The following is an 18,800-nucleotide window of genomic DNA, read 5'->3' as shown; positions in this document are numbered from 1 at the left end:
GTGTGTATGTTCAACTGCAGTAGAGCCTGCCAAGTAGTTTTTTAAAGTGGTTATAAAAATTTATACTATATCAAGCAGTTTATGAGAATTAGTTCTTTCATATCTTTGTCAACACTGGGTATTGTTTTAGTCTTTTTACATTAGTCATCCTGCTAAGTATGTTATGATACCTCATTTTCATTTTAATTTGCATTTCCCTATTGACAAATGAGGTTGAACCCCATTGGTATTTGTATATCCTCTTACTATTAAGACATCCACTTTTTATTTTTACTTACAGAGGCCTTTTTTATATTCTATATGAGTCCTTGTGAGGGATATGTACTGCAAATGCCTACTCCTTAGCGTTCCTTTTTACTCACTGATTTCTATATTATGATAAACAATGGCTTAATTTAATATACTCAAAAAGAACTTTTTTCAGGGGATGATGAATATGGCTAATACTTAGGTTATTTACTTTATTTTTTAAAATACTTGTTTATTTTATTTGAAAGTCAGAGAGAGAGAGAGAGAGAGAGAGAGAAAGTCTTTTATCTGCTGTCTCACTACCCAAATGGCTACAGTGCCCAGAGCTGGGCTCATTAGAAGCCAGAAGCTTCTTCTGGGTCTCTCAGTTGGGTACAGGGGGCCAAGTACTTAGGCCATCTTCCACTGCTTTCTCAGGTGTATCTGCAGGCAGCTGGATTGGAAGTAGAACAGCCAGGATTTAAACTGGTGCCTATATGGGATGCCAGCTCCACAGGCAGGGGCTCTACCCACTATGCCACAATGTCAGCCCCAGGTTTTATTTTAAAAAATCTTTGTTTATCTCAGTGTTATGAAAATACTCTTTTTTTTTCTTGAGGCTTTACTATCTTGCCTTTTATATTGAGATCTACAATACATCTAAATTTTAATTCATGTGTGTGGTATGAGGTAGAACTCAAAATGTATAGTTTTTATATGAATACGCAGCAGATCCAGATACTTTATTTAATAAACTATTCTTCAACTGGTGCACTACTGTACTTAAATGAGCATGTATGTGTGGGTCTGCATCTAGATTTTTTTTTAAAGATTTATTTATTTATTTGAAAGTCAGAGTTACACAGAGAGAGGAGAGGAAGAGAGAGAGAGAGAGGTCTTCATCCGCTGGTTCACTCCCCAATTGGCCGCAACGGCCAGAGCTGTGCCAAACCGAAGCCAGGAGCCCGGAGCTTCCTCCAGGTCTCCCACGTGAGTGCGGAGGCCCAAGGACCTGGGCCATCCTCCACTGCTTTCCCAGGCCACAGCAGAGAGCTGGATCAGAAGCAGCCAGGTCTTGAACCTAGGCCCATATGGGATGCCGGCACTTCAGGCCAAGGCGCCAACCTGCTGCGTCGCAGCGCCAGCCCCGCATCTAGATTATTTTAATATGTTAATCTATATGTTGTTATTTGATATTATTGAAAGTGATGTCTTTTAGATTTTCTTTGCTATTTATTGGTTTCAGATACATAGAGATATTTTTGTCTACAGCAAACTTGTTAAATTCATTTATTCATTCTAACCGCAAACCTGTAGATTCTTTTGCCTTTTCAACATTATAGTTATATCATCTGCAAATAACATCAATCTTACTCCTTTCTTTACAAGCCTTATAAGCTTTTTACTTTATCTTGCCTAGTATAGTGTGAGGAACTCTGGTCTTATGTTGGATGTAAGTGGTATAAGCAGGGAGAAAGCTTGCAGTATTTTAACTTCAGAGTTAAGTATTATGCTAGCTATATTACTTTTGTAAATCTTTTAGTAGGTTAAGGAAGTTCTCTTTTGTTCCTAGTTTAGTAAGAGTTTATATCATGAAAGATGTCATATTTTTTTCAAATGTTATTTTTCTTCACCTATTGAGATGATCATAAAGTTTCCTCTTTTTTTCCCTCTTGTGGGAAATTATATGGATTACTTTTTGAGTATATATAAATACAACCTTGTATTTTAGAATAAATGCAACATGATTATGATACATTATCTTCCTTTTATATCACTGAATTTGATTTGAATTTGATAATATTTTGTTTTAGGAGTTTTATATCTGTATTTATAAAAGGTATTGATCTGTAATGTTTCATTTATTTTTTAGGTGTCCTTGTTAGACTTTGGTGCAGTTATACAGCCCTCATAAAACAAGTTAGCAATTGCTCTTCTTTTTCTCTGTTCTGTGGTAGAGTTTGTATAAGATTATTTTTTATTTCTTAAATATTTGGAAAAATTTACTAAAGCCAACTGGGTCTGGATATTTCTTTATGGGAAATATCTTTATTTATATTTAAATAAAATATATTTTTTATTTATGAGCTTTAAATTATGTATGTATACCCTAAGAATATTTTAAGTTCATTTCTATTATACAACACATAAATACATTTTTGTAAAAATTCAAATATTACACATAAAGCTAAGTTCATCCTCATCCATTATCCCCTTAAAATTTTAGTTATACCTTATTGCATTTTGCCTTGGAAATAATGCTCTTTCATACCTGTCCTTGCACATTTGGGTTGTACTACAAGTTTACCTGCATAAGAATTGTTAAGTCTCAATTTCTTCATATAAGTAGAGTTCACTTAAAGAGAATTTTACTTGTATATTATATCAATAATGCTTAGTGTACTGCCTCAGCATTCCATGAATGTTAACATTATTAATACTATTATTTAATTTTTTAAAAAAAATCTCAGGGTGTTGAAAGATTATACCCAAATAAAGAGATAGAAAAGCTTTATAAGTAATCCAAAAAAAAAAAATCACAAATAGAAACAATACTAAAGCCAGCAAATTGTATTTGTAGGAAAGTCCCATCATTAATCCTTCTTTGGAACATATTTATCCGTGTTTTCAAGGTAGTTCTAGCAAGGCTATCTACATTGTTCACCTGCAGCAGATGAGATGCAGCAAGCCTTCCTAGTTAGTGCCTTTGCTTTAGCAAAATAACCAAGATAATAAACATACTTAATGAAGAACCTTTGAATTGAGAATTTTCACAATTTCTTGTGCTTTTTAATGGCACTGGATGTCAAAGTATGGAAATCAAAGAGCGCACTTGATATAACAGCAAATCCATAAGTCAGAGAAAAGACATTTGGTTTCCTATACATTGTGTGATTTACAGTGTGAAAAGTAACACAACCTCAATTTGTTATCTATCCTGTGAAATAGAGGGATAGGATTTCTTCCCTTTCATTAGAATGATCTTGAAGATCCTTAGAGAAAGTGAACTAAGTTGAAACAGAATTAAATGGAACTTATAAAAGCCCTCATAAATGTTTTTGTATTCACTAAAATAAAATTATAAAAACAAAACATAAAGAAGATTTCATTGATAATTATTCGTAATGGAATTGGGGCAGAGGCAGTGAGAATATAGGAAAAAGGGTAGATGGCAGAGGAAGAGTAACATTTTTGTGATGGAAAGTGATTCAAGATGTATCAGAGCCTTGGGGCCCTGCTGCTGCTCTTAGGAGAAATGAAAAGTGCTAAGACCTCTGTGAAGTGCCACAGGGTCAGCTGTGGTCTGGTATGGGTTTTTCCTGAGTCTAGGCTCAGCACAGGAAGGGACATTCATTGGCTTTTTTCCTATCAAGAAGTCTTCAAACCTTGCCTCTCCACACAAAAAGAAGCTCCAACTTGGTTTCATAAAATGGAGAATTTGACATTTTACAGGTTATAAATTACAGAAACTTATACATAGATATAAGTTCAGTTCTCCATCCCTAGCTCATAATTTAGCTTCTTTTTTCCTGCAGTTTCAGGAGAAGCTCCAAGGATTGAATTGGAGATCTAGAGGAAAAAAAAAAATGTCTTTGCATATGCAAAGTAAATAGGTCAAGTACTATTCTGTTGAAATAAAACCCAGAGATCCATATAGTCCTGCCAGTGACCTTAACAGCTGCAACTAGATCTCATACATTTTGATTTTATGATGTACCATGAATCACCATCTGTGGAGACTGCATCACAATTATCTAGTCTCTGAAAGAGATATATAATATAATTTGTTGCTAAAGAGTTTGGAGTGAGGAGGGGGATTATGGCTACAACAATAGCTTTGCTATTTACCCTTATAAATGATAGAATTATACATGAGACTTTTATGGCAGGATGTTGAAAACGAGAAAGCCTAAAGAAATGATTTACTGTAATCCTTATTAGTTTCCTCAGTTCCATGGAGAGAAAATATGCAGGATTAGGTGAAACACTCATTTTCAATAGAAGAGGAATGATACTTAATGAACACACTTTACTGCACTTTGTAACAGGTGACCTCGAGACCCCAATGGCCCATGTATTCTCACTCAGTAAGTGCCAAAAGAATTCTTGGTTTACCTTCCAAACCCTGGGAGAGCATTTTATCCCAAAGAAAAGCATCATATAATATATGCAAAATACACTGGTTTGGGAGTGCTTTCCATTTTCGAGACCTGAGGCTTTCAAAAGGTCACTTAGCCTATCTGATTCTTAGTTTTTCTCACTTTAAAATATGTATATGCAGGCAGTTTTTCTGCATAACAACCCCCAAAATCACAGTGGCGTATAACAATAGCACATTATCCTCATTGAAGTTGCACATCTGCTGATGTGTGGCTCAGCTGTAGTTCTACTCTAGCTGTGCTCTGTGTTTCTTACTCCCAGACCCAGTTTGAAAAGATAGCCCTTATGTGTGGCAAGCTTATTATGGCTGAAAGAAAGGGCAAGAGATCTTGGATAGATGCCTCTTTCAGCTTCTGAACAGTCCTGGCACAGATCATGTCCGTTATCACTCTACTGGCCATGAAGAATGGCATAGTCAAGGCCAGCATCAAGGGGGAAGGGGAGTATAACCCTCCCACAGCAAGCCAGCAAAATCAAATCAGCAAATTTTTACAGGGAAGGTAGAATTGAATAAGAAGGGATGTCATATCTACTTAGTTCTCCAAACTTGTGTGAGTCTCAAGTTATATATTTACATATACAATATACATACATATGTATGTATACGTATATATGCATATACACTGTGTGTGTGTGTATGTGAACTCAGACACTCCTATGTGGGTTGTGGGCCTTAACTGCTAGGCTACACACATGCCCTTGGGTTTGCAGTTGCAGGAGGCTGGCAAGTTGCTGCTTCTCCCTGTCCCAATAGTTGCTGGCTGATTTAGAGGGCCTTGTTTCCTTGCCAAATCTCTCTAGTCATAGTTACAGGTGGTGAACAGTCCACTAAACTGTAAAATGAAAATGTTGCAACTAGATAATTGTTAAATAGATGAGTCATTGATCTCTAAGATACTTTCCAGTTGTTAAACTCTGAGATACCTTTTGCTCATGGGATACCAAAAAATGCTTAGAGATAAAGGAAAGCACTGATTTGGTTTTTTGCTTTATAACCCTCACTAGTAACATGTAGCCAATTGCCCCTTTTCTTAACTCCAGTCTGTAAATACATGAAGTGTAAGAATTCATACAGTTGGCTTCTGATCCAAGTATACCACTACTGGTATGGCCCATTTCTGTAACCTGGCCTCTGTTTTCTTATGTTGGAAATGAAGAGTGAGACTAAATGTTTTTTGAGGTTCTTTATAACTTTAGTGTATTAAAATTTTATAACTGATATATTTGAAGTACCCAAGGATTTTTTTTTACCCTTGTAGTCACTAGCTCACTTAAGGTATTAGTTAAGTTACGGATAGAATGGAATTATTCATGAAATACTTTTCACAAAATAATGTCATTAGCAAAGTAAAGCCTCAAGGTATGCTAACAGTATATGAGATTGAGAAGTATCTTAGTTCCATCTCTTATTTCTGTTTACCAGAATACTTCTTACAATGCATATTTCTTGTCTTTTAAAAATTTCACTTGTAGTATTATAATCTGAAATATTTTGAAAATTTATTGTAGGAAATTAAAATGTTGCAGATTTCAAATATTCTCACTATTTCTGATCAGTCTGGTAGCAATAGACCATATTTAAAAATACATGAACTCTAGTAATCATTAAAGACTTTATTAAGAAGGACTCTCAAACGTCTCACTGAAGAGAGCCCATTTTATTCTCTGAAAGACAAACTAATGTTCGATATATTCTGAGTCCAGAGTTGCTTGTGGCAAACATAATTGTTACTGCTTAAACAAGTATTTCTTTTCTAATAATTAGATTTTTTTTCATTTTGATGGGTAATCATAAATATTAACCACCAGCAGTGCAGGAATAATTTATATTCAAATTGTCAGACATCACTCTGTGAACACATAAAATAATTTACATTTATTTAGAACATCTTATCCTAAAATGCTCACCAAATATTTCTTTGTAATCTAATTGCAAGCTATATATAGGACTCTACCACCTGAAATAGGGCAGCAATCAAAGTAGTTAAGATAAAGGACACAACTTCAAACAAAACAAAGAAGGAAATGCAGTAATTCTTATTGTGTTCCTATGTGCTCTTTTACCTGTAGGATTGGAGAATCCATGTTGATCAAATGCACCAGCACAGAAATGGAATTGAATCTGCTCTAAAGGAGACTAAGGTGTGTGAATTGCTTCAGATGCACCAGTATACGTTTAATCATCTGTAGATTACCTATTATGGGACATTTTTACCCTGTACTCACTAGTCCTTGTCAAAGTTAACAGAGAGGTAGAGTAGGACTATTCACAAAGTGTTTTTTCTGTTCACAAAATAGTACAGTTAGCAAAGTGGAACATCTAGCTATGCAAACAGATGTGTGGGATTGAGAAATACCCTAGATATAATTCTTGCCTTCCAAAAGCTTGTTTTTTTGAATATACCACATTATATTTAAATAACTCTTCAATTTAAACCAGCTGAAGAAAGTTGATTTATGTAAAAGCTGTATCTATATTCAATATATTACATTTAAAATACACATATAATACATAAATCTAATATGTATTCCTCTCTGAGTCCTGAGGGATGAGAGCAATGCCTACAACTTAGAGCTTTTCCAGGTTTGCTGTCGTACTAGAAAGGGGAACTTTTGGAGGATGCCACAAAAAAGCAGAGCTAGAGTGAGAAGTTATGGGTCCCAGGCTAGAGCTGTAGGTTTCAAGATCTACTTCAAAATGGAATATTCCAGTCTTCTTTGTGGTATAGGAATGTCTATGTTATTCCCTTACGTTCTTTGATTGTGAACTTTATAAGAAGTTAGTTACAATCACTTACATTTTAGTTATGCATAAGGACAAAAGAATTAACACTACCATGTGCCTTTTCATTTTTAACATCCCATAATATGCAACTAAAAGATTTCTCATGACAAACTTTGTTTTCTTTTTGTGTTTCTTTGTTTTGTTTTGAAAATTCCCAACTCTTCTTTGTTGTGGTTGATCATTTATTTGTGGTTGATCATTTGTAGTAATGAATTGAACGAATATTAACTCATTTTTAACTGTTTTTAAGAAATCAGTTTTGTAAGTTCTTTTACCTGCTGAAACCCTATGAAATTTGCAGGGATTTTTGGACAAACTCCATAACGAAATTAGTAGGACCCTGGAAAAGATTGGCAGCCGAGAAAAGTACATCAACAATCAGCTTGAGCACTTGGTTCAAGAGTATCGTGCAGCTCAAGCCCAGCTGAGTGAGGTAACTTCAGAATGATTTCAGGGATTTCTTCCAGTTTCTGACCTTAATCCCTAAGCTTGACACTTGCTTTCCATTTGAGAATTGTGAAATGCTCCTCACAAACAGCACCACACTAATTCTCTGCCCTCTTTAGGAAGCTGTGTGTGGGATAGAGCGTACCTCCATTTTACATGTGATAGAAATTGTTGTCTCTTAGAAGTCTTTAAATATACTTCTTCATTTCGTGTCAGTGAATGAAGGTATTTGTTGTTGGGAAACCTGGCTTAGAACAGGAATCAAGTGTCAGGACACCTTCTTTTGTTTCTAAGTTTGTTGTTAATTTACTGTAGGAGTAGGAGGAAGAAGAATAGCATGCGTTCACATGTGTCAGAGGGAAAAGACAGCCCTTGCCATAATAGCTCACAAACCACAGAGTAAGAACCATGAAAGCTGCTCAGAGACAGGCTATTTAAGTAATGAAATGAGACATATTTTTCACTCTTCCAAAGTTTTCCAATTTTTACCAAAAAACAAAGTAACATGCAACTCACTAACCTTTGAAAGCAGCAGCTTTTGGTCCTAGGAGAAGGAATTAATTAATTTTATTACATTGCTTATTGCCTCATATAGACATCTACTTGTAAATATTTTTAGTTAAAAAACTGTAAAATTCTCTGAATAAAGTCACCATATATCTAATATTAATATTAAATAATTGATTATTACAGTAGTTTCCAAGAACATGTTCTAGTTGATTGTATGTCTGCTGTTTGTTAATCCTTATTAATTGCTGAGCCTGCTGCCTTGCTTTGATTGATTTTTTTAACTGATTTTCTCTACATAGCATGCAAATTAGATTGACCAGAGCCATTCTCCCAACTATTTAGCAATGGCCGAGGACAGTTTTTATTGTGAACCATGCCCATGTGAGTTACGCAGATGGTATATAAAGGTTAGGGTAGTTCATCATTTTATAGTGCTTTTCTTAAGTAGTTGGTGCCTATTAGGGGCATCAAATAGCTACAGTTAAATGTCACTTTCACAAATGCATTCAGACGAGGAGGGGGTTGCCATAAATGCTATGCAGGAATTATAAACACAAAGAGGTCATATGTAAGTGATCTATTTCTGTTTTGAATTTGTCATTAAACAAATTGTCTTCTCTCTCAGGCAAAGGAGCGATACCAGCAGGGGAATGGCGGAGTAACAGAAAGAACTAGACTGCTGTCTGAGGTACGCACCGGCACTCTTGCCTGGCTTCTAGCTGTCATTCAGAGGTGTTGAGTAGTTTAATACCGCTCTTTGCAATAATTGCTTCCTGTGGCTTCAAGTCATTTTCTTTAGGAGCAAATCCCTAATGTTCTTATTAATAAATCAGTTATTTAGACATGTCTTGTTATATTAGCATACTTATATTTAATCTTTGTGTTTCACAATAATTGTAACTAATATATAGATGAATAAAGCATTGGTTTAGGAGTCTTACAAATGTTCCTGTTACTATGCAAGACTTAAGATTCGTTTTTAGTAATTGTAGTTAACTTGTATAGGTTCTTGGGTATTTCCCCATCCACAATTGGGAGTGGCTTAGAACTTCTGGGATATTGCATACATTTTTTGCATTTATTTTCATGATCTTGCAAGACAGATAAGACTTGATAATATTCTTCACTAAAGAGCTAAAGGTGAAAAACCATGCAATAAGGTCAAGAGCCAATTTGGACTAAAATCCAAGATTATCTTTGGTTACAATCCTGTAGTAATTGCCACAAACTTTACTGTTGTGACAGTAAAGAATTAAGCTCCTTTTGTAGAGATTATGTGAGAATTAGCTATTTTAAAGTACTGAAAATATAAGAGAAATATTTAGACCCTCAGCTCATGGTGCTTCTAGGCAAATAAAACATTATATATAAGTAAGTACCCACTTACATTAGCTAAATTAACACTTGAAGGGAGTCCAGGGAACCATTTAGTTCTTTCGGAGTAGGTAGTTATCCCCAGTTGAAACATTTCAGGTGCCTGAAAGAAATTAATTTGCTTTACTTGGATGAGCACTTTATTCCCAAGGAAGGTTTAACTCACAGTATGATAAAAATAAATAAATAAATAAAATAAAGCCCACTGCTAAGTTGCAGTAATTATGGCTTAGTTTTGGATTATACAAAAATTTTTCAGTTTTTTTAAAGATGATATTTTCTACCTACATTAATGCTGGTTTGAGAGTTTGCTAATAATAGAGGCTATGGTAGTATAATTTATACATAGAATACAGATAAGAACCAATATAACAGAACAGGATGCTCCTGGAGTTTGGAGTTCATGGTTTGAATAAGCAGTAGAACAGTTTTATATATGGCTATATGATACTTTTTAATGTTCAGTAGAATAAAAGGTGACATAATCTTTTGGTGAGCTATACTGTTAAAAAAGATGCATATGAAACTTAGAAATCTAGAATCTCTTTAGAATGCTTATAATATTTTAATTAATAATTGATTGTTAGAGAATGGCATGGTAGATGCTTGTGAGATAAAAGCAAGACTGAAATGGATAAAGCAAGTTTGCTTTTGTTGTGTCATGTCACAACATGGCAAACCTAATGTGAAAATATTTTGATGAAGTTCAACATTAGAAGTATTCTCAGAAGATGAAAAGTTTTGTATATCGGCATGTTTTATATTCTTGTTTGAATTTGTCCAGAATATTCCTAATATCTTTGTTGCCCTTTGTGTGTACTTAATATATAAATTATTTTTTGTCAGTACATCATTCAAAAAATTTGAAAATTTGTTAAAATTCCATGCTCATAAAAAATGTTTTAATGAAAGGTTACAGAAGAATTAGAAAAGGTAAAACAAGAAATGGAAGAAAAGGGCAGCAGCATGACTGATGGTGGTAAGTACACGCTGGTTCTGAAGAGAAAATGTGAGGGAGAGAAAAAGAACTCTTCAAAAAGACTACCTAAGAAAGAAGTATTAATTAGGGAGTCTGCTTTTCAAATGAACTGTTTGTTACTTGTTAAAGAGAGATACATGGTCCAGACATCATGTCTGATCATCGGTATACTAAGAGCAGTAGTTTTTTTTCTTCTACTATAATTTTGTTTTATTCAAACTTCATTGATTCAAAGAGTGTGAAATAGTTACATATGTGCTTATAGAAAGTATCATACCAATTTTAAAGAAATGTTTTATTCTGTTTTCATCAAATAAGCTTCATTTTCCCATTTTATGTACAGAAGGACACTAAGTGTTTGCCCAGATGACACCAAGGCAGTGGTGTAGTGACCTTTGTCTTTTTTCCTCCTCCCCAGTAGACCTGACTGGGGAGGGGTCAAATAGAGAAGAATTAATAATCTTGCAGTAACCATTCTCCATTGTGAGCTGGTTATTTTCACACAGTCCAGCAGTGATTGCCTAAGGCTTTTCTAAGCCAGGAAAGATTTTCTAGCGTTCTAATGATCTATACTGCGTGATCTTTTAAAGGGATGTGTTGGATGTTTTTTTGTAATGTTTTAAATGGACCCATTATCTATATCTCAAAGGTAATTCTCTTTCCCTTTTCCCCCTTTGTACCACCTTTTCCTACAGACAAATACACTAGCCCATAAAATCATGTTAGACACATCTTTAAACACCCACTCAGCAGTTCTTCCCCAAGAAAGAGAAGAAAATTCAACTTCAGTAACCAAGTGCTGCATCATTTCCCCTCCTGAAAATCTCAGGTGTTTAAAATGCCATAGCCAAATTGTGTGAATGTCAGTGAGTTGTTGGCTGTGTTTTAACCCTATTTTTGGCTTAAGACAAAGTGAGGAAAATGTCATACAGTTCTATAGTAAGTACACTGGTACTCCAAATGAACATTGTCATTCCATGCTATTTTCATTCTGCAGCTCCTTTGGTGAAGATCAAACAGAGCTTAACAAAACTGAAGCAAGAAACAGTTCAGATGGACATTAGGATCGGTGTTGTGGAACACACCTTACTCCAATCAAAACTGAAGGAGAAGTCCAACATGACTAGAGACATGCATGCAACAATTATTCCAGAATCAGCAATAGGCTCTTATTAAAATAAACTGTTTTCACGCTTCTGATTAGTTGAGCTTTTATGTCAAATCATATTTCTTGTTGCATAGATTTCCACAAACAATTATCCCTTTTAAAGCATATTCAATGGTTTATTTTTACAGGTACTTACACACAAGTTGTATCATGGTGATTATGATGGTTAAGACTTTGCATTGAATACGTTTAATAAAATAACTAAAAATTCTCACTTCCAATGAAGATTTCATTGTTACTGATGTCAAAGCTCCTGCCTGGCAGGTCATTTTTGGTACCTTGTACAAGCCAGTGCTTATGACCTGTGCTTTCAGTAGATGCTACTCTTGTCACCACGTGAACCATTGGAAGAGGTCTGGCCTTTTGCTTTAATGATCACAAGTGCGTCTGTGCCAAGCAGCAGCTAAGGATGGGTAGGGAGATTCTTCATATGATGGCAGACTGCGCTTGCCCCAGCCATATGGTTACCTAAAATTACAATTGTTTAAAGTATAGAAAAAGGTTATTATTAATATAGGACATTTATGACCTATCATGAATGTTTCCTAGCTAAAATGATTTTATAGGCAATCTATCTTCTTGGATCTAAGACCACTTAAATAAATAAATGTTCAGTTATATTTAACTCTGCCCCTACAATAAGGAAAAGGTGAGTATGCACGCATCTCAGTGCTACGTCCTTTTCTCTTGTTGTGTGCACTGCCCAGGAATTCATTTTGAAGGAGAAACAGTGGTGACAAATCCTGTGAAGATGAGTTTCTGGGACTGATGATCTTCACTTACCCATTTTACTGAGACAACTGTCTAGGGTAGGATTTCTCCACTGGAAATAAGTAAAATTAGATTACCTGACTTAAAACTGGGCAAACTCGTCAGAGGGGCACAGAGCATAAGGTTGCCCACATTTTTTAAAATAATAATAAAAATCACCAATGAAAATCTTAATGCTTTATGTTTAGTACAACAAAAACAATAAAATGCCATTATTATTTTTTATTCTAATAATTTTTCTCTAGGATTTTAATTTTTCCAAGGCTTGATTTATAAACATATGTGAATATATCCTCAAACACATACATACACACACACACACACATTTGTTCCTTCAAACTCTCTCTAGTTTTACATTAAATTTAGCAAAGAAGAAAATCAGTGTGGATATAAACCACTACCCAACAGGATGGCAATCAATATAAATAAGCCAGTTTATTTAATTCATAAAGGCAAAAATGGGTGAAGGGGGAAGAAATCCACCACGGGATTATAGGCGTAAGAATTCTGAAATTTTTCCTCAGCATTTACAGTCAACTTTGGGAAACCTAGTAGAAAATGTGAAACATAACCTTTGGTCCTGGAAATGTATTTGTATAGGCATTGTCTTGGCAGGTTTCTGGTGGACTAATTAATGCAGAGAACCCTTCCACATAAATGAGAGTGCTCCAGAAAATGTATTTTGCTCAGAAGCAACGTGCACTCTATATCATACAAAACTCTAAGAACTCTCAATGAGTAGCTTGAACGGATTATTTTTATTTCCTATTCTGGATATTCCATTTTACACACTTTCGGTTGCAAGCCCTTTACTCTCTTCCTTTAGAACACTGCATATCTCAAATAAAGGATTTATGTTGTATTATAATTATTTATTTCTTTCTACTGCCTTCTCTACTAAATTGAGCTAGGACAAAATATTCTTACTTTCCAGTGCCAGCACTGTGGCATAGCAGTTAAAGCCGCCGCCTGCATAGCTAGCATCCCATATGGGTGCCAGTTCGAGTCCTGGCTACTCCACTTTCCATCCAGCTCTCTGCTATGGCCTGGGAAAGCAGTAGAAGATGGTCCAAGTTTTTGGGCATCTGCACCCACATAGGAAGACCTGGAGAAGCTCCTGGCTCCTAGCTTCGGATCGGCGCAGCTTCGGCTGTTGGGGCCAACTGGGGAGTGAACCAGCGGATGGAAGACATCTCTCTCTCTGCCTCTCCTCTCTCTGTGTAACTCTGCCTTTCAAATAAATAATCTTTAAAAAAAAAAAATTCTTACTTTCCATATTCCTAGCCAACTGCCCACTACATTAAAAGTGTCCATTAATTTTTTTGAGATAATAAATGGATAAATGCCTGGAATCATAGTTCCAGGATATCTTCTAACTTCTATAGCCTGAAAGATTTAATGATTTTCAGTTTGTTTTCTTAGTATGGTTTTTAACGTCTTTATGGTTATCAGCAATTATCTGGTTTTTCCTTTGGGATTGGATTGGAATTGGAAGCATTAGCATGAATGTATGTGGTTTTTACCATATAGAAAGAAGTATTTACAAATGTAAAAATATTTCTTAGTTCTATCTTCTGAGAAGGCCTATAATCAGTAATAGTCCAACAACCACTAAGTTCAATATCTAGCACTCAGATCTTGGTGTCTAAATTCTCTAAAAAAGAAGAAAGAAACGATCTTTTTACAAAAATGGCTGATTCCTGGCCAGTTCAGAGAAAGCGGAAGTTGAATCTAAAAATCCAGCTCTGCCAGAAAATTAAGAAAGTACATAAGGAATGTTGGAGGAAATGTCTAAAGGACACAGCCAAATTGAGGGGTAGCCCATTGACCAATCTTGGGACAATGGGAGAATCAAAGGAAATCATAGTAGTGAATTATAACCCTTAAAATAAGAAACCATGAGTCAATGCAGATCTAAATGAATACATAAATGGGAAGATGAGGAAGGTCTTCCTCAATAGAGTAGCAGCTCATGTAAAATAAATGCTAGGTTTAGAAAACTGACAACTCCTATAGTAATTGTTCTTGTGAGAATCATCCATGGATGCTAAAACAGCATGGGAAAGTTTAGTAAGAGACAGGATATTTATATAATTTGTAAGTACATAGCTATTCCTCAAAGAAAAAAATTGAACTTTACAAGTAGAAAAAACTGACACCACTTGAGGTGATCAAACTTGAATATCACTAGTGATAGGATAAGTAGACGTCAGATGTCTCCTGAAAAAGGCACAGGTCTATGTGGCTCCTGCTGAAAATGCATAACCTGAATCTAATCATGAAACATCAGGCAAATGCAAAGTGAGGGATTTGTGAAATATGGCCTATATTCTTCAAAAAATGATAAGGTCATGAAAAATGACAACGAAATGGGATGAGTGCTTCCAGATTGGACCTTGGGCCAGTAAAAATGCACAAATGATCTGTAAAAAGTTCATGGAGAATGCCTCATACGAAAAAATTGTGGACTTTGAAAAATAAGTTTACTTTGCAATTCCGTTTTTCTGCAATCTAAAGTATTCTCATATGTTTTTGTTATAAAGAGCACAATGGGGAAAATTTGAATAAGGTTTACATATTGTTAAAGTTAATCTTTTTATTTTATTTATGCTGTGATTACATTCGTGAATATCCTTGTTATTCATAAACACACAGGTATTTGGATGTAGCAGGATACCATGTCAGCATGTTATCAAATGGTTCAAGGGAAAAATTGTGTGTATATGTGTCTGTGTGTTTGTTCACATATATACAGAGGGAGAAAGAAGGAAAATGATAAAATTTGGTAAAGTGTTAACATTTTTGGGAATATGGGAGTAGAACATATAGGAATCTGTTGTACTTTTCAGCTTTTCTATAGATCAAATTATTTCTTTTTTTCAAATTATTTCAAATTAATCTTTAAAAATCATGATTATTAAAGATGATATGCTCTATATAGAAGCCAGCTTCCCCTAAGTCAAATAGTTAATCAACTTGTTGAAAAATATAACCTCCCCAGTAAAATTCTGTGGCCCATTAAACACAACTTAAACATAATTTTATAATCATTGATTCACTGAAAAAATAGAACAATTTTTGACAATACTGAATAAGAAAGTTTTTTTCCTATTACCCTCTATTTACCTAGGTCAGCATTTTCACATAAGTTTTATACAAAAACAAAAGTTTCTGTAGTCAGGGAAATCTGAGAAATATTGTTTCATTGTCTTCAGTACTTCCTGTCTACAATGTGAATCTACAAGCACTGAATACATGTCCATTATTGTTTACAAATACAAAATTACATGCCCCTCTCACCTAAAGACACAATATTAAGAATGTAGGTGTGTGTGAAAGTCAGTATGCAATTCTAGGATCATTTTCCAACTTGTCTGAGAAGACCTCCACTTGCCACTCTGACTCAGCACTCCTGTGTGGGAGGGTAAGCATGAGCTGCTTTTTGAATATCAGACTTCCAGGATTCTCAGGGACACTTTGTAGACAACCTAAGATTATAAAGCCAAATGCTTTTCTTCATATAGCTCCTCTATTTAAAACAAAAAAGGTTTTTTTAATTTTTTTTTATTTAAAGCAGTCTTTACTATAAAAATACAGTTTGCTATGTGAGGGCAAACTGTTGAAATCTTTATATATACTCAAGTAATTTTCTGTATCTAAAGAGAATTGAAAATGAATCTTGATGTGAATGGAAGGGGAGAGAGAGCGGGAAAGGGGAGGGTTGCAGGTGGGAGGGAAGTTATGGGGGGGGCATTGTAATCCATAAGCTGTACTTTGGAAATTTATATTCATTAAATAAAAGCTTTAAAAAAGAAAAAAAACAAAACAAAACACAGTTTTAGTAGTTGAGCTGTATGGCCGTATTCATGGTCAAATAGCAGCCACTGTCAAGCTTCTCTGTCTTTTAAATGCAGTGTGTCTAAGAACCAAGTCACAAATCATATTTTTTTAAAAAAGAAATGGTTTTTGAAGAGTAAAAATGTTTTATTAATCATTTTTTACAAGCCTGTTTTGAATTTAAAAAATAAAAAAGGAGAACAAGGACCATGCTCAAATTAACATGTCTAAATAACATATCTCCAGCATTCGATTTCCTTGATCGTGCACCTTTGATTCACACATGCAAAGATCAACCCTGTGATTCTGTGACTAACCATGGCATCTTATTTCAGCCTTGCCTGTTCCCTAGGGGACTGCTATGTACTTCAAAGACACTTTTCAACTGAAATCAGAGATTGCCACATACAACCCCTGTCCTTCCCCACCCCCTCCATGAGAAGCTCATGGACAGGCTGAAAGGTCCTGCAACGGGCCCTTCTCTATGACTCAGTAGCAGCTAACACCTGGTTACCACCTTCTTGCCCTGCAAAACACTCTGTGCATCAGCAACCCCTAAAGTTCCTAACTTTGGTTGTGCATCAAAACAACTGGATAACTAGTTAAAAATATGCAGATTCTCAACTCCCTTTCACCTCAATTCTTCATATACTTGGGTGGGACCAGGAAGGTGGGAGCAGAAATTCTAGGAAGATTTTCAGGTGACTTTGATGCAGTTAATCTAAGAACTACTTTAGGGAGCCACCAATCTAGAAATATTTGTTGGCTACAGGTATAGAATATAGCAGATCTAAAGAGCATCTTAGGTGACATTTGAAGTATAGCCTGTAGATTAACATTAGTCCTAACTAGATGATTTTTATAAATACCCTAGGTGACATAATACGTTGAGACATAATAATAACATATTTTTTAAGAAAAAATCAGAACCAAAGCCCAAAGATTAAGCAATCACTCATTTACAAAACATAGTTTGAAACTCTAAAGTGTACTTTCTAAATGGTTATCAGTGTAGCTTGGGGCAACCTTGGGAGAATGTGATGCACAACCTTTCAATCTTTTCCATCTATATCCCAAAGCGAGATTATACAGTCATGGTGCAGACATTTGGCACAGCAATCAAGTCACCACTTGGGATGCCTGTGTCCAAACTGGAATGCCTGATTCAAGTCCTGGTTACCTCACTGCTATCCAACTTTCTTCTAATGCGCACTTTAGAAGGTAGCAGGTGATGAATCAGGTACTTCGGTCCCTGCCACCCATGTTTCTGGTTCCTGGCTTCCACCTGGCAAGCCCTGGCTATTGCAGGCATTTGGAGAGTGAACTAGGAGATAGAAGACTCTCTCTCCCTCCCTGCCTTTTAACTAAAATAAAAATAAATGAAGCAAGTTTTAAAGTATACAGTCATGTTTCCATTCATGCCCAGTGACTAATTTTTGCCTACTCCTGATGTAAAAGCTTGTAAACAAAAGACTGCACAGAGAGACTAGACCCCTTGATTTCAATCCCAAATCTGCTAATAAAAAGAAAAACATTTCTTAAACTCAAAACACTTCTGACAGCAAATGTGTGAGATTTTTCTACGCAATCAGTTCTACAACACTCTGAACACCAACCAGGTATCCAACAATTCAATTTTGACACTACCTGGAGTTAGCACAGACCACACCAGTCAAGGGCTCACTTCCACAAGACGATCCTCACTTCAGATACCAGTCCAATTCCAGACCTCCTATACTTCTGACTGACCAGCATAAATTCAGGGTTCCTACAACCTCCTCCTTGGGTTTGATCGTTTGTTAAAACAGTTCATGGAACTTGTAGAAGCACTTTACTCATGTTTTTATAATAAAGGATACAGAAAAGCATCTGGTTGATGAGGAAAGGTACTGGAAGGTACCCTTTTGAGCTATGCAACATCCCAGCCTCTCCATTTGTTCTACAACCTGGAAGTTTTCTAGGTCCCCTCCAGTTAGGATCTTTGTGGGGCATCCATTCCACAGGCATGATTGCCTCAAAATTTCATGATATTACAAGGGTTTTAGGAGCTTTGTACCAGGAAATGGGGATAGAGACCAACGATATACTTTATTTTAAAAAAAAAATCTTTAAAGTTAATTTATTTGAAAGGCAGAGCAACAGAGAAAGATACAGAGATTTCACCCATGGATTCACTTCCCAAATGTCATGCAACAGCTAGAGGTAGGCCAGGTCAAAGCCAGGAGCCCGGCCGGCGCCGCAGCTCAGTAGGCTAATCCTCCGCCTTGCGGCGCGGGCACACCGGGTTCTAGTCCCGGTCGGGGCACCGATCCTGTCCCGGTTGCCCCTCTTCCAGGCCAGCTCTCTGCTGTGGCCAGGGAGTGCAGTGGAGGATGGCCCAAGTGCTTGGGCCCTGCACCCCATGGGAGACCAGGAGAAGCACCTGGCTCCTGCCATCGGAACAGCGCGGTGCGCCGGCCGCAGCGCGCCTACCGCGGCGGCCATTGGAGGGTGAACCAAGGGCAAAAAGGAAGACCTTTCTCTCTGTCTCTCTCTCTCAC

General features: G+C 36.0%; 1 protein-coding gene across 2 annotated transcripts in view; it reads left to right on the top strand.

Annotated features, from left to right (window-relative positions):
• IFT57 (intraflagellar transport 57) overlaps window positions 1-11,687 on the top strand; it is a 57,010-nt gene extending 45,323 nt beyond the window's left edge. The window contains exons 7-11 of one of the 2 annotated variants that reach the window (XM_062207672.1): window positions 6,460-6,531; window positions 7,476-7,607; window positions 8,757-8,819; window positions 10,418-10,484; window positions 11,482-11,687. In XM_062207672.1, the coding sequence (XP_062063656.1) occupies window positions 6,460-6,531; window positions 7,476-7,607; window positions 8,757-8,819; window positions 10,418-10,484; window positions 11,482-11,660 (513 nt within the window). In that variant the 3' untranslated portion in view covers window positions 11,661-11,687. The remainder of the gene's footprint in view (window positions 1-6,459; window positions 6,532-7,475; window positions 7,608-8,756; window positions 8,820-10,417; window positions 10,485-11,481) is intronic. The other variant, XM_062207680.1, reaches the window with a different exon arrangement.
• Window positions 11,688-18,800: the final 7,113 nt, after the last annotated feature.

The sequence above is a fragment of the Lepus europaeus genome, chromosome 2, assembly GCF_033115175.1.
Source record: "Lepus europaeus isolate LE1 chromosome 2, mLepTim1.pri, whole genome shotgun sequence".
NCBI lineage: Eukaryota > Metazoa > Chordata > Mammalia > Lagomorpha > Leporidae > Lepus > Lepus europaeus.
Note: the sequence above shows the minus strand (reverse complement) of the source record. Positions and strands in the feature narration are given on the sequence as shown.